Raw genomic sequence first — 15,206 nt, 5'->3', positions numbered from 1 at the left:
TCTCTCTCGTTATCTCTCTCTCTCGTTATCTCTCTCTCTCTCTCTCGTTATCTCTCTCTCTCTCGTTATCTCTCTCTCTCTCGTTGTCTCTCTCTCTCGTTATCTCTCTCTCTCTCTCTCTCTCTCTCGTTATCTCTCTCTCTCTCTCGTTATCTCTCTCTCTCTCTCGTTATCTCTCTCTCTCTCTCGTTATCTCTCTCTCTCTCTCGTTATCTCTCTCTCTCTCGTTATCTCTCTCTCTCTCGTTATCTCTCTCTCTCTCGTTATCTCTCTCTCTCTCGTTATCTCTCTCTCTCTCGTTATCTCTCTCTCTCGTTATCTCTCTCTCTCTCTCGTTATCTCGCTCCCTTGTTATCTCGCTCCCTTGTTATCTCGCTCCCCCTCTCTCGTTATCTCGCTCCCCCTCTCTCGGTATCTCGCTCCCCCTCTCTCGGTATCTCGCTCCCCCTCTCTCGTTATCTCGCTCCCCCTCTCTCGTTATCTCGCTCCCCCTCTCTCGTTATCTCGCTCCCTTGTTATCTCGCTCCCTTGTTATCTCGCTCCCTTGTTATCTCGCTCCCTTGTTATCTCGCTCCCTTGTTATCTCGCTCCCTTGTTATCTCGCTCCCTTGTTATCTCGCTCCCTTGTTATCTCGCTCCCTTGTTATCTCGCTCCCTTGTTATCTCGCTCCCTTGTTATCTCGCTCCCTCTCTCTCGTTATCTCGCTCTCTCGTAGTCTCTCTCTCTCTCGTAGTCTCTCTCTCTCTCGTAGTCTCTCTCTCTCTCTCGTTGTCTCTCTCTCTCTCTCGTTATCTCTCTCTCTCTCTCTCGTTATCTCTCTCTCGTTATCTCGCTCCCTCGTTATCTCGCTCCCTCGCTCCCTCGTTATCTCGCTCCCTCGTTATCTCGCTCCCTTGTTATCTCGCTCCCTTGTTATCTCGCTCCCTTGTTATCTCGCTCCCTTGTTATCTCGCTCCCTTGTTATCTCGCTCCCTTGTTATCTCGCTCCCTTGTTATCTCGCTCCCTTGTTATCTCGCTCCCTTGTTATCTCGCTCCCTTGTTATCTCGCTCCCTTGTTATCTCGCTCCCTTGTTATCTCGCTCCCTTGTTATCTCGCTCCCTCTCTCTCGTTATCTCGCTCTCTCGTAGTCTCTCTCTCTCTCGTAGTCTCTCTCTCTCTCGTAGTCTCTCTCTCTCTCTCGTTGTCTCTCTCTCTCTCTCGTTGTCTCTCTCTCTCTCGTTGTCTCTCTCTCTCTCTCGTTATCTAGCTCTCTCTCGTTATCTAGCTCTCTCTCGTTATCTAGCTCTCTCTCGTTATCTAGCTCTCTCTCGTTATCTAGCTCTCTCTCTCTCGTTGTCTCTCTCTCTCTCGTTGTCTCTCTCTCTCTCGTTGTCTCTCTCTCTCTCGTTGTCTCTCTCTCTCTCGTTGTCTCTCTCTCTCTCGTTGTCTCTCTCTCTCTCGTTGTCTCTCTCTCTCTCTCTCGTTGTCTCTCTATCTCTCTCGTTGTCTCTCTCTCTCTCTCTCTCTCGTTGTCTCTCTCTCTCTCTCGTTGTCTCTCTCTCTCTCTCTCGTTGTCTCTCTCTCTCTCTCGTTGTCTCTCTCTCTCTCGTTGTCTCTCTCTCTCTCTCGTTGTCTCGCTCTTTCGTTATCTAGCTCTTTCGTTATCTAGCTCTCTCGTTATCTAGCTCTCTCGTTATCTAGCTCTCTCGTTATCTAGCTCTCTCTCTCTCGTTATCTCCCTCTCCCTCTCTCTCGTTATCTCTCTCTCTCTCTCGTTATCTCTCTCTCTCTCGTTATCTCGCTCTCTCTCGTTATCTCGCTCCCTCTCTCTCTCTCGTTATCTCGCTCCCTCTCTCTCTCTCTCGTTATCTCGCTCCCTCTCTCTCTCTCTCGTTATCTCGCTCCCTCTCTCTCTCTCGTTATCTCGCTCCCTCTCTCTCTCTCGTTATCTCGCTCCCTCTCTCTCTCTTGTTATCTCGCTCTCTCTCGTTATCTCGCTCTCTCTCTCTCGTTATCTCGCTCCCTCTCTCGTTATCTCGCGCTCTCTCGCGCTCTCTCTCTCTCGTTATATCTCTCTCTCGTTATCTCTCGTTATCTCGCTCTCTCTCGTTATCTCGCTCTCTCTCGTTATCTCGCTCTCTCTCGTTATCTCGCTCTCTCTCGTTATCTCGCTCTCTCTCGTTATCTCTCGCTCTCTCTCGTTATCTCTCGCTCTCTCTCTCTCTCTCTCTCTCGTTATCTCGCTCTCTCTCTCGTTATCTCTCGCTCTCTCTCTCGTTATCTCTCGCTCTCTCTCTCGTTATCTCTCGCTCTCTCTCTCGTTATCTCTCGCTCTCTCTCTCGTTATCTCTCTCTCTCTCGTTATCTCTCGCTCTCTCTCTCGTTATCTCTCGCTCTCTCTCTCGTTATCTCGCTCTCTCTCTCGTTATCTCGCTCTCTCTCGTTATCTCGCTCTCTCTCGTTATCTCTCGCTCTCTCTCGTTATCTCTCGCTCTCTCTCGTTATCTCTCGCTCTCTCTCTCTCTCTCTCTCTCTCTCGTTATCTCGCTCTCTCTCTCGTTATCTCTCTCTCTCTCTCGTTATCTCTCGCTCTCTCTCTCGTTATCTCTCGCTCTCTCTCTCGTTATCTCTCTCTCTCTCTCTCTCGTTATCTATAATTGAGGCTATTTGATAGATTTGGTGCATTTTGTCAAATGGTAAACTGTTTTGCCTTCTTTATGCCACCTCCTGGGTGGTATATTTTAGACCAGTAATTTGTGCCAAAAAGCTTGCGTACACCTTTAATAATATCCTGATGCTCGAGGGCATAGAGAGGGTTTATGTCACTATGCCTAATGGTCTATAGCACAGGTAGGGATTAATCTTTACATACTTGGAGATTTAGGGAATAGGAGGGGGTTCAATGTCACATCCCTGGTTGTCTAGGGAATAGGAGGGGTCAATGTCACAACCCTGGTGGTCTAGGGAATGGGTGGGGGTCAATGTATTTTAATTCTTGGGCCTCTTATAAATGGCTTCTACTCAAGGTTATATATTTGAAGTCCTTACCAAATAAAATAAGTTGTCCAGGATTACAAACTAAGAGTCTGGTTTGTTTGTATTTTCCCCAGTAGCAGCTCCACTGTTTTTCACAGGCTGTGTCTTGTATTGCAGCTCAACCCATTCACTTAAACACTGGAATAATAAGCACAGCCAATGGACAAGAACATCTGCCCAACTCTCCTAACTACCAATGCAACTTTTTGGAATCCTCAAAATATGTTTTGCAACTGCAAATCCTACATACAAGCAGAATTTCTACAGTTTGTTGGGAATTTTGGTGAGTGTGAATCTGCAGATGATTGGTTCCTTTCCAAGTTTAATTTATAATAGTGCCAATTCCTTCCTGGCTCAGGATGTGTGTAAATGACCTTCTTACTAGCAAAACTGCGAGAGGACAGTTATAATCACTGATCCACAGCTGCTAAGCTCACACACGTCTCTACCATATGTACATCTTGTAAAATATTGGTGATTATAAGCGGAACACCTATGTTATATATGGCGCCCGAGGGAGAGGAGGACAAAAATGTGCTTCACATATCACTTAGATGCTGGAGATAAGGCAAGTAGATGCCATGCATGACCACAAATCCTGGTTAATAATTTAGTAGTTGAGAAGGACAGTCAGGTACGGGATCAATCAGGGGCAGACTAAGAGGGATCTGGGTCCTGAGAATTTAAGGACATGGGCACTGCCCCATTAATTGATCAGCAGTTCAAAAACTTATGGAAAGTTTAATCCCCCTCCATCAATTGCAGAGAGGAAACGGGAAGCTAAATGATCAATGTCAGATCACCAGGAGTGTAACATTGACCGCCTCCTCTTCCCTGGACCACCAGCGCTGTGACATTGACCCCTTTTCTGCTCTAGACCACCAAGTATGTATGGATAAAGCCCTTCTCTACCCTAGACCACCAGGGATATAACATTGACCACCAGGGATGTAACATTGACACCTTCTATTCCCTAGACCACCAGTGATGTAACATTGACCCCTTCTCTTCCCTAGACCACCAGGGATGTGACATTGACCCCTTCTCTTCCCTAGACCACCAGGGATGTGACATTGACCCCTTCTCTTCCCTAGACCACCAGGGATGTAACATTGACACCTCATCTTCCCTAGACCACCAGGGATGTGACATTGACACCTCATCTTCCCTAAAGCACCAGGGATGTGACACTAACACCTTCTCTGCTCTAGGCCACCAAGTATGTAGGGATTTAGCCCTTCTCTGTCTCAGACCACCAGGGATGGTGACATTGACCTCTTCATTGCCCTAGATGACTAACCGCTTCTTTGCCCTGGACCTCAGGAATGTGAATTGGAAATGACCCCTTTAATAGACTAGACCACTAGAGATTTTGGCAAAAATGCTATGAAACCATTTACCTGGACACTGTATAAATTTATTTATCTGGACACTATGTATCTGATTTCTGTGTGGTTTATTATTTTTGGCACTATATGGCAATATTTATTTCGGAACATGCCCTGGGCCGTAACTTCTCTGCTCACTCGCTATAAAGCCTAAATGGGAACATTGGTCAAGGACCATAGTCATGATACAGCATTTGAGGAAGTCTTGTTTTTTGCAGGCCCTTCATTTAAATTATAATGAGTTCTCTAACTGACCAAGGGCCTGTGGGTTCCCCCTGATCATCGGCACTCTGCCACTGCCCTAATGCCCAAACTGTCAATCCGCCCCTGGGATACTTTGACAGTCAACACATTTCCGTTCCAGCAACTTCATTATTCATGGCTATGACTTTGAGATCAGAAATAACACTTTTCGTTTTTGAATACCTTGTTCCATACCCTGGGGTTTATATCGGCAGCTGTAAACCTCACATATGACTTGGTATGAGTTAACTGAGTTTATTTCCTTGTAATAATCTTACAAAGTTAATATGTATTAGTGAAAGCAAAGCTACAGCCAACTCAAAATGACACAAATTTGCAAAAGAGAAAACATGAGCAAAACAATTCCTATTTATATTCCTGGATACTGCTATCAACACAACACTATACGCTATAGGCATTAGCCATATTTTTTTCCCTTGTTTCAATGCATCTAAAATAAAAAATATAGCAAATTTGCAAATAGTCTTGATAAAAAATAATCTCCTCTGGTTTTGTGTATGCAGCTACTTTGCAGACTGATGTATCTCCATGGTTACAGACTACAGACAAACATTGTGTGTAGTCTGATCCTGCAATCATGTGTTACTCCATGTGTTATTGACTGCTTTAAAGGGGTGTTCCCCTGATAGGTCCCACCTTTTAAGATTGTCTCAATCAGGAGAAGGGGGATCTGGTGAAGGGGTTACTAGATCACTTTCTCCTGATTGAGAGGATCTCAAGAGTGGACCTATCAGGGGAACACCCCTTTAAACCTGACCATAACAAATGGAGTAACACATGATTGCAGGATCAAACTATGCACAAGGTTTGCGTGTAGTCTGCAACCATGGAGACTCATAGGCCTGCCGAAGAGCGTTTCATTGCTGGCTGACGAAGTCTATTGTGGTCTTCGATAGTTACCGAAAAAAACGCGATAAAGTCTGCGCTGCCCAGGTATTGAAGAATGAGGGTCACCCACCGATCAAAACTTCTGACATGATACTATGACATGTCTAAAGTTTTTTTTAAAGTTTAGTTACCCTTTAAGTAAGATACATCCCTTTCAAGGGGTTATGTGGAGACCAAAAATTATTAGCAGTGCACTCTCTACAGTATATGAGTACACTCGCTAATATACATTCCGGTCTCTCGTCGCACTGCTTCTGAGTTTTCCATAGATCTTTATATCGCTCCCGGGGGACCGGAGGTCTAGTTGCACAGCCTTCTTTGATGACGATGCAACTCTTCGTCCTGTGACCGGCCCTGCTGTACTCGATGTTCAAGCAGGAGCAGTAGTAGAGCGAGTACGTGGAGTACAGCGGGACCGGTCACATGACGAGTCGTATCGTCTTCAAAGAAGACTGTGACACTAGACTTCCGGTCCCTGGGCAGCGCTAAAAAAAAATCTATGAAAATCTAAGAATCAGGGCGTTGGGGGACCGGAATGGATATTAGTGATGTACTCACAGACTGCAGGAACTACACCGCTAATAATTTTTGGTCCCCACATAACCCCTTTTAATGTTGGAGACACTTTGAGATCTAGAAATTTCAACAATAACAAGTAGAAGGAAATTAATTCTTCTTATATGTTTAATCTAGACATGGCAAATCCTAAGTCCGCCACAGATGGCATTGTGCAATACCAATAGTCAGTCAAGGTCGAAGGGCCTGTGTTTTGGCATTGAAAACACATGGCATATCAATACCGAAGCCTAATTTACCAATGAATGATGAGAGTTTTTATAACTCTGCCCGTCCAATGAGATTCAGAATTAAAGAGATAAGAAACGCTATAAAGATGTAATGACTTCTGGGATATTCAGAATCTGGAACTATTACAAGGATAATGGAGCGGCCTGAGGAGACAACGCTACGAAGATTTGCCATTTTGTTGATGCTTATGGGAATATGTGGGACCGGTAAAGACTATTTTATTTGTTATATTCTTAACTTAGGCCGGTGGTCTCCAAACTGTGGCCTTCCAGCTGTTGCGAAACCACAACTCCCAACAAGCTCTGAAGTGTCAGAAGTTGGACTTTTGCAACAGTTGGAGAGCCACACGTTGTAGACCACTGACCTACACAATATAGAAGGATAAGATTGAATGCTGTCATTAAACGCATCTATCACGGCTTCTTACTTGTTCGGCCCCCAGTTTAATTAAAAGGGTTGTCTCATTAAGACAACCCCTGTCCATATGCCTATTAGGGCATATGTATGTCATAGAGGGGGATTCCCTGCTCAGGACCCCCTATGAGCCAACAGAGCACCATTCCGTAAAAAGGCTCCCACTCTGTTGGATCCAGTCCATCAATAAATTACATGGTTAACCATTAATTAAATTGGTGCCCATGTATTGCTACAATTCTCCTGTAGAGGCCGCTGCAGGTTTAGGCTTTCCTTGGGGATTGAAGAAGCCGGAACTACTGTTTTCCATTTCAAAATGTAGCATGAGATTTCCTACAAAGTCCTACATAGGGGTGTATATAGTACAAAAATTGTATCAGGTTCAGAAATATGGTGGGAAATCGGATTCGAATATTCATATTAACAGGCTAAAGTTTTTTGGGACAGAAATAGGATAACAATATTATGATGGGTTAGAAGGTTGAAGATAAAATGTTGTTAATAGATCAAAAGGACCTTGGATAGTGGGAATAATATATAATAGTACAAAGAAGGGTCCTGAAGCCGATAAAGAGGTGTCCCGCAGCAGGAACGGTAGCAATCTGTGGGAAAACCTGGCAGAAATTGTTAAATTTTCCTGCAGCACCACCACAGGAGAAGTGAAGTATTACACAGTGAAATCAATGTGTTGTCTGTGTAATGCATGGACATGCCGGGTCCTCCAGATCAAGAAACGCTCTTTGTAGCCGCTCTCCTCTCTTGCTTGGACCCCTCCCTCCTATATTAACTCAGAATTCACTAATAATTGCCAAATAGTTGGTTTTAAAAAAAAATCTGTTATTTCACAGGACAGGCTCGGAGAAGTTTTATAACGGCCTTTATGGAAAACCACTCTGCATCTCCTGCTGCAACCTTCCAGCTGTATCTGGTCACCTACGATAAGGAAGCTACAGTCACAGTCACTGTGTCCGAGCCCAGATTCAGTGAGACGGTGTTTATTGACAGGGATAGCAGTACACTGGTGACTCTGAACTACACGTATATGATCACTGAAAAACAAGTGACCTCCAAGGCCGTACTAGTCAAATCCAATGTCGATATATCTGTCTTTGCTTTTTCAACGGCTTCCACTACCGCTGATGCCATAACCTGTCTGCCTTTGGAAGACCTGGGTACTAAATATTACATATCAACCCCTGCATCAGGCGCAAACAAGCAATTTGTGGTGGCCAATGGCGTAGAAGAAATGGTATTAGTGAATGTTACTGTATCCGGATCCATAACCTACAATGGAGTCGAATATAGAAAAGGACAATCCATCTCTGTCTCCCTTGGGTATCAACAAGTCATACAGTTTATAAGTTCGGAAGACCTCACGGGGACCAGAATCTCATCAACCGCTCCGGTAGCCGTCTTCAGTGGCCAAAAATGCTTCACTGGCGTAAGCACCTCCTGCGATACCTTGGTTGAGCAGTTGTATCCAGTGCAGAACTGGGGGAATCTCTTTGCTGTGTTTCCATTGCTGGATCACACTCAAGATTCAATTAGTATAATAGCGGCAAATCCAGATACAATCATAAGTATTGAAGGTCAAGTGGAATCCAACCATTATAACCTTCAAGAAGCCTCCTATATCCAATTTCCTTTAAGGGAAATGGTCATTATAAATTCTACCCGGCCCATTATGGTTACATATCTCCTCCAAGAATCGAAGCCAAACCCAGTGGTAAATTATGACCCTTTCTTTACAACGGTTCCACCCTCGTTGGCCACAAGGAAGTTCTATAAATTTATAACACAGAAGATATACTACAACTTTCTGATGATTGTATCTGAAGCTCCTTCACATGAGTTCTACCTGGATCATCATCCGCTTAACTTCTATAACGTCTCCATGAAAGAGTTCAATGGATTCTATGCATGGGAAGTCTCTTTGGGTAAAATTGATGGACAACATGAAATTTACCATCAATCATTGCCGTTTACCATCTATGTCTATGGAATCGAGAACTATGTTTCCTATGGATACTCGATGGGACAAGAAACTGTATATCCAGGTAATAAAAATGTTTTATAAACTTCACATCCTAAGTTAAAGTTGGGTTCACTTTATGTAGCCCCTCCCGAAACAAACTGAAATCTGTAAAAAAAAATAATAATACATATTCATTGTCAAAGCTCAGGTTTTCTGACAGAGCTGCAAATCCACTGCATAAATATAGAATTCTATGATAAAATGAATACTGCCTGCATTCACCACTAGAGGGAGCTTAAGAGCTTACTGCATACCGTTTTATTATAATCGAGTTCAATGTGGATGAAGTAAGCTCCCCCTAGTGGTGGCTGGCAGCAGCTAGAATCTTATCATGTAACTATATCTCTATGCAGGGGATTAGGAGCAATGTATCAGAAAAACAAAGCTCCGACCTCTATAAAGATATATTAAGAAATTAATCAGTAAAGAATTTAGAACCATATTTGATGTAATTTTTTTTTTTTTTTTTAAAAGGTGAACACTTTAACCCCTTAAGGAACGAGCCATTTTTAATTTTTTAATTTTTCACTCCCCGCGTTCCAAGAGCCATGAAGTTTTTTCTTTTTCCATCAATAGAGTTGTAGTTTCTAATGGCAGCATTTAAAATGCCATATCATGTATTGGGAAACTGAAAAAAAATCTTTGCGGGCTGAAATTGGAAACAACTGCAATTCCTACATTGTTTTTTTCGTTATCGTTTTTACGGCTTTCACCCTACGGTAAAAACGACAACTTGGCTTTATTCTGCGGCTCAATACGATTAAGGTGATACCAAATTTATATCATTTTTTAAAATATTTTATTACTTTAAAAAAATCAAAACTTTTTGTTAAAAAGAGCCATAATTTTATTATTTTCCGTGGATTGAGCGGTGTGAGGGCTTATTTTTCACAGGACGAGCTGTAGTTTTTATTGGTACCATATTTTGGTATGTAAAACTTTTTGATCACTTTTTATTACATTTTTTTTGCGAACTAACATGACCTAAAATAATGATAGATTGTAACAGTTCAGACTTTTACGGACGCAGCGATACCACTTTTGTTTATTTTTTACATTACTTTAGAGGAAAAATGGGAAAAGGTGTTTTTTTTTTTTTTTTTACTTTTAATATATATATTTTTTTCACTACTAATAACTTTCTTAAACTGTTTTTTGCACATTTTATTAGTCCCCCTAGGGGACTTGAACCAGTGATCTTTAGATCGCTGGTACAATATACTGTAATACTAATGTATTGCAGTATATCGTCATTTTCACAGGCTTCTGTCAAGCCGTGCCAGAGACAGACAAAAGGCAGATCTGGGGGCCTTCATTAGGCCCTTGGACAACCACCGGCACCCCCGATCACGGTGTCGGAGCGCCGCTGAGCTGTCAGAGGGGGCCGCCCCCCTCTTTTCAACGCTTCAGATGCTGCGGTTGTGATTGACCGCAGCATTTGTAGGGTTGAACGGCCAGGAACAGCGTGATTGCTGTTCCCAGCCGTTACTCCCCGCTGTCAGCTGTAAAATACAGCTGACTCCCGCAGCGTATGGAGCTCGCTCAGCCCGTAAGCGTGCTACATACTTCCCTATGACGCTTATCACGTACATGTACGTGATAATTCGTCAAGGTGTTAAGGTAACGACTTGGTGCTTGTTCGCCCCCATCTTGGGTAAATCCCTTATACCCTTGTTTGCTAACAGTGTAAAGCCTGTGGAGAGTGGATCGGTTGTTACCACCCATTAAAATAAGATTCAGTCAACCTGGGATGAGCCCCATTTCTCCGGGGGCCCCATAGCTCCCATATGCACTGCTGCATTGTTACCTACGCTCTAAATGTCTATGTTTGTCAGATGCTCCTTCCACCCCGAACCGACCGGAAAACTCTACTTACCAAGGGATTCTGCATTGTCTTTCTCACGGAGCTGAATACCAGCTTCCAATCCACTTGTTGTCAGACGCTAACCTAGATGTGCTGGACGTCCACCTGGAAGACCCTCAGTGCCACGCAGAGCAGGATGGAAATTTTGCTCTTATTAAAATACCATTTACTGGGTGTGGATCTGACGTTCTGGTGAGTTGTTATGTAGCTTTTTACGTCCTATTATTTTGCAAAACGTGGACTACATTCATTCTTAAAGGGGATGACCATCATGGCAACCAAATTTTTTTTATGATAGGTAATTTTTTTTTTTTAAATGTTCAAATATGTAAGGTTCACAATCTACATATACACATGTAGGGGGGTCACATAGAGAGATAACTAAGTTTGCAAAGTTTTGAGGAGCGTGAAGAAAATCTTGGGTACCTGGTGAAAGCCTATAAAAACAAAGGGAGAACACGCAAAAACCGCGCTGAGGCTCTGTGACCAGATTCCAGCCCAAATGCATATCTGTCAGCAATACGGTCCTACAAATCAAATTTCAAAAAGGGGTGGGGCTTGTGTATAAAAGGGATGTTTTTAGACTGTTGGGCTTGCGTGGGGACGGGGCTTTCGCAAGATTTGGGATTGAAATGTTGACAGGTTTAAAATACTGCTCACATATCTTTCTTATACAAGTAGAGTACACCCCTGTTTTTGCACAGTGAAATGGTATAACCCATGGATTAGTCCTGTGTAATATATCCGTTGGCCAAGTGAGTGGGACGAAATATGACATAGGGTACACAATCTTCTATCATGTGACCCCCCCACAGGGTTATGAATGTGGGGTCACATGATACGTGTGTGTGGGGGGGGGGGTCACGTGACCGACACCATGTTTAGTTCCATTCTATTTGCCCATGGATGTACTACACAGTGCTTATCTATGGACCATACCATTTGTCTGTGCAGAGACAGGGGTGTATTTCACTGGTATAGAGCCCACGTTCATTTTAATAAGTGATTTATATACAAAGCTGAAATATTGCAAACTTGAATGTTTTCACAGAATGACAATGAGAAAACCTATTACCTAAACACGATTTATGGAACAATCCCCGGAACCAGTATCCATCGTATTGAGATCCCAGTGAGGTGTGAAATGGAGACCAAAGAGACTCTTGACTTCAGTTTCCAGCCTAAAGTCACTGATGTCGTCTCTCTAGGACATTATAATGTATCGTTGAGACTCTACCAAACGGGTAACTTCACCCAGCTGGTCAAAACATATCCCTATGAGATCGACATCCATGGCAGTCTCCACGTGGAGTTTAAAGTGGAGTCAGATGATGAACATCTCCAGATACTTGTAGAGAAATGCAAAGCTTCTCCATCACTAGGGGACTCCGAGCCGATATACAACCTCATCCAGAAGGGGTAAGTAACATTGAATGCCCCATAAACAATGCCAGTAGAGTGCTCCCATAAGCAATGCCAGCAGAGTGCTCCCATAAACCATACCAGCAGAGTGCCCCGTAAACATACCAGCAGAGTGCTCCTAATTAACAATACCAGCAGAGAGCTCCCAATAAACAGTGCCAGTAAAGTGCCCCCCATAAACAATACCAGCAGAGTATTCCTAATAAATAATACCAGCAGAGCACCCTATAAACCATACCAGAAGAGTTCTCCTAATAAACAATACCAGCAGAGTGCCCCATAAACCATACCAGCAGAGTGCCCCCACAAAAACATCAACCGAATGCTCCCATAAGCAATACCAGCATAGTGCCCCATAAACAATGCCAGCACCGTGCTCCCAATAAACAATGCCAGCAGAGTGCCCCCATAATCTATGCCAAAGAGTGCCCCCGAAAAATATTACCCGAAGAGTTCTAAAAAAACAATACCAGCAGAGTGCACCAAAAAAATATTACCAGCAGAGTGCTCCTAATGAAGAATACCAGCAGAGTGCCCCCATAACCAATACCAGCAGAGTGCCCCATAAACAATAATGCCAGCAAAGTGCTCTGGAATGTATGAAATGAAAATCTTGGCGTGAAGTAGTAAAATGACGATTTCTTAGTACAGTGCGGTTTCTTTTATTTCAGGTGCTCCCAGGATTCTACTCTCCAGACTCATCTGGTCCCGGATCAGAGGCTGCAGCGCTTCAGTTTTCATGTATTTAAGTTTGACAGCTTTCCAGAAGTTTATCTGTCTTGTAATGTTATCATCTGTCACAATGGTACCACCCCAAACCGCTGCACTGAAGGCTGCCTCACCGCAAGACACAGACGAGATGCCCGCAGCTTGGAAGAGCATCTAGGATCAGCCAGGTTATCTCAAGGACCCATCATGATTACACCTGGTGAGATGATTTCCATGCCATAAACCATTGCTGCCTACTTTTAAGAATCATTTTAAGGGAGACTCCGCAGCCAAAGTGGCTAAAGTAAAGCGTCATCAGTGGCCCCATTATCAAGTGCCCCCATAAAGAGTGCCAACATATAGATCCCAAAATAATACCAGACCCACATGAACAGTGCCAGCAGAGTACTCCCTTCACTCAAACAAATAATGAAATTATAAAATGTTGCTGCCTGCAGCTACCACAAGGGGGAGCTCTCTAAATACATATTGAAGTCAAAAGGAGCAGTATAAATACATGTGTAGCAAACTCCGCCTAGTGGTAGCCGGGAGACTTGCCTGCACTGCACAGTCTGGGGGAACTCCCTTATAACAGGAGATTTTCTTGTCTTTAGATCCTCAAATGCACACAGGAAATATTCAAAAGACATGACAAACTCAATTGCAGCAGATTCGTGGAGTCACTTGCTAAGAAGGAAGATTTTAAATGTCCGTAAAGGAAATCTCCCACAAATGTAGACATTGCCAAAAAAAAACCCACAGAGGATACTAATAAAAACGTGAGAATTGTCACAATACTTAAAAGAACACTCCTGGCAGATCTGATACAGGGTTCTATGCCTATTGCAGAGTCAGAGGGGGTGCAGCATGACACAGGGAGTCAAAGATCAGCCAATAGAATTCCTGTGTCATGCTCCACCCCCTGAGGCCCTGCACTAGGCATAACACAGTGTGCTAGTTGTGCCTGGATTATTCCTTTAAGTATTGTGCATAATTCCTGACAAAAAAATAATAAGGATTCGAGAAACAAGGCTGCTATCTTCCAAAAACAGCGCCACATTGTACATAGGTTGTGTCTGGTATTGCAGCTCCGCTCCATTGAAGTGAATGTTGATAGATCTGGTGCTGTTTTTGGAAGAAAGCAGCCAAGTCCCTATAATTCTGACCTTTGGCCACTGTGTAGCCCCCACCGTACTCAGATGTGAGGAGCAGAATACTCTAGAGCACCATCTAGTGGTAAGAAGTTTTTTAGCAGTTTATATTTTTTGCAGACAATAACTGAGTAGTAGCGGCCGTGACTTTATCATCATATGTCTCCCTCCTACAGGTCAGCCCCAGGATCCTCGTGCTGTCCCTTTGTCAGCACTTGTGGTGGTGATTTGTGTGATGGGTCTGTTGTCAGTGCTTGGATTGGTTCTACAGAAACATCACTACAGGAGTCAGGGGTACAGTCCGCTGCAAAACATGAGCAACTAATAATTGTGCTTTTTGGTTCTTATTTTTATAATTTTTGGTCATTCTATCTTTTCAGTTACAAGTAAGAAAATCCAAATGATCAGATGATTAAAGAAATTGTACTCATTGTGCTATAAATAAAAAATATTTGTTTTCTATCAGATGGCAAGATGTGAATGGAAAGGGATTGTAGCTCAATAAAATCAATACCGCCTTTTACCAATGCAGATTAAAGTATTTGAATAAAAGGTAATCTGTACAGTTGGACCAATGCATCTAAAATAAAAATAATTGTTTTGTGTATACAGCTCCTATGCATATCTCTGCGTCTTCATGGTTACAGACTACAAACAAACCCACTGTAGTCTGATCAAGAAAGTGGAACAAGAATATTGATTTTATTTTATAACACCATAGATACATAGAGTGACATGTAATATTTAACATTAGGATTGTGGAAAATGGTCAAGATTTCATTTTTTATTTAAAAAATAATTTCCAGGTAAAATAAAGTTGATAAATGTTTATATGTATAAATACCACCATGTCACAAAAAAATAAAATATAAAAGAAGGGTCATGAAATTATATATTGTTTTATGATAGATAAATAGATATGACATTGTAAGATATATAAAATATGATAGATAGATAGATAGATAGATAGATAGATAGATATGAGATAGATAGATAGATATGAGATAGATAGAATATGATATGGATGGATAGATAGATTATAATATAGATGGATAGATAGAATATGATATAGATAGATAGATAGATAGATAGATAGATAGATAGATAGATAGATAGATAGATAGATAGATAGATAGATAGATAGATAGATAGATAGAATATGATATAGATAGATAGAATATGATATAGATAGATAGATAGATAGATAGATAGATAGATAGATAGATAGATAGATAGATAGATAGATA

General features: G+C 42.5%; 2 protein-coding genes across 2 annotated transcripts in view; both read left to right on the top strand.

The window, feature by feature from the left end:
• Nucleotides 1-15,206, top strand: part of PRRT3 (proline rich transmembrane protein 3) — a 296,142-nt gene that overhangs the window by 187,139 nt on the left and 93,797 nt on the right. The window lies entirely within an intron of this gene.
• Nucleotides 8,026-14,566, top strand: LOC142657483 (uncharacterized). The gene is made up of 5 exons (XM_075832520.1): nucleotides 8,026-8,836; nucleotides 10,650-10,870; nucleotides 11,730-12,097; nucleotides 12,772-13,028; nucleotides 14,136-14,566. Exons 1-5 carry the CDS (start codon nucleotides 8,026-8,028, stop codon nucleotides 14,282-14,284), a joined length of 1,806 nt encoding a protein of 601 aa, XP_075688635.1. The 3' UTR covers nucleotides 14,285-14,566.

Source organism: Rhinoderma darwinii, chromosome 7, assembly GCF_050947455.1.
Source record: "Rhinoderma darwinii isolate aRhiDar2 chromosome 7, aRhiDar2.hap1, whole genome shotgun sequence".
Classification (NCBI taxonomy): Eukaryota; Metazoa; Chordata; class Amphibia; order Anura; family Rhinodermatidae; genus Rhinoderma; species Rhinoderma darwinii.
The sequence above is the reverse complement of the archived record's forward strand: the minus strand, read 5'-3'. Positions and strand labels throughout refer to the sequence as shown.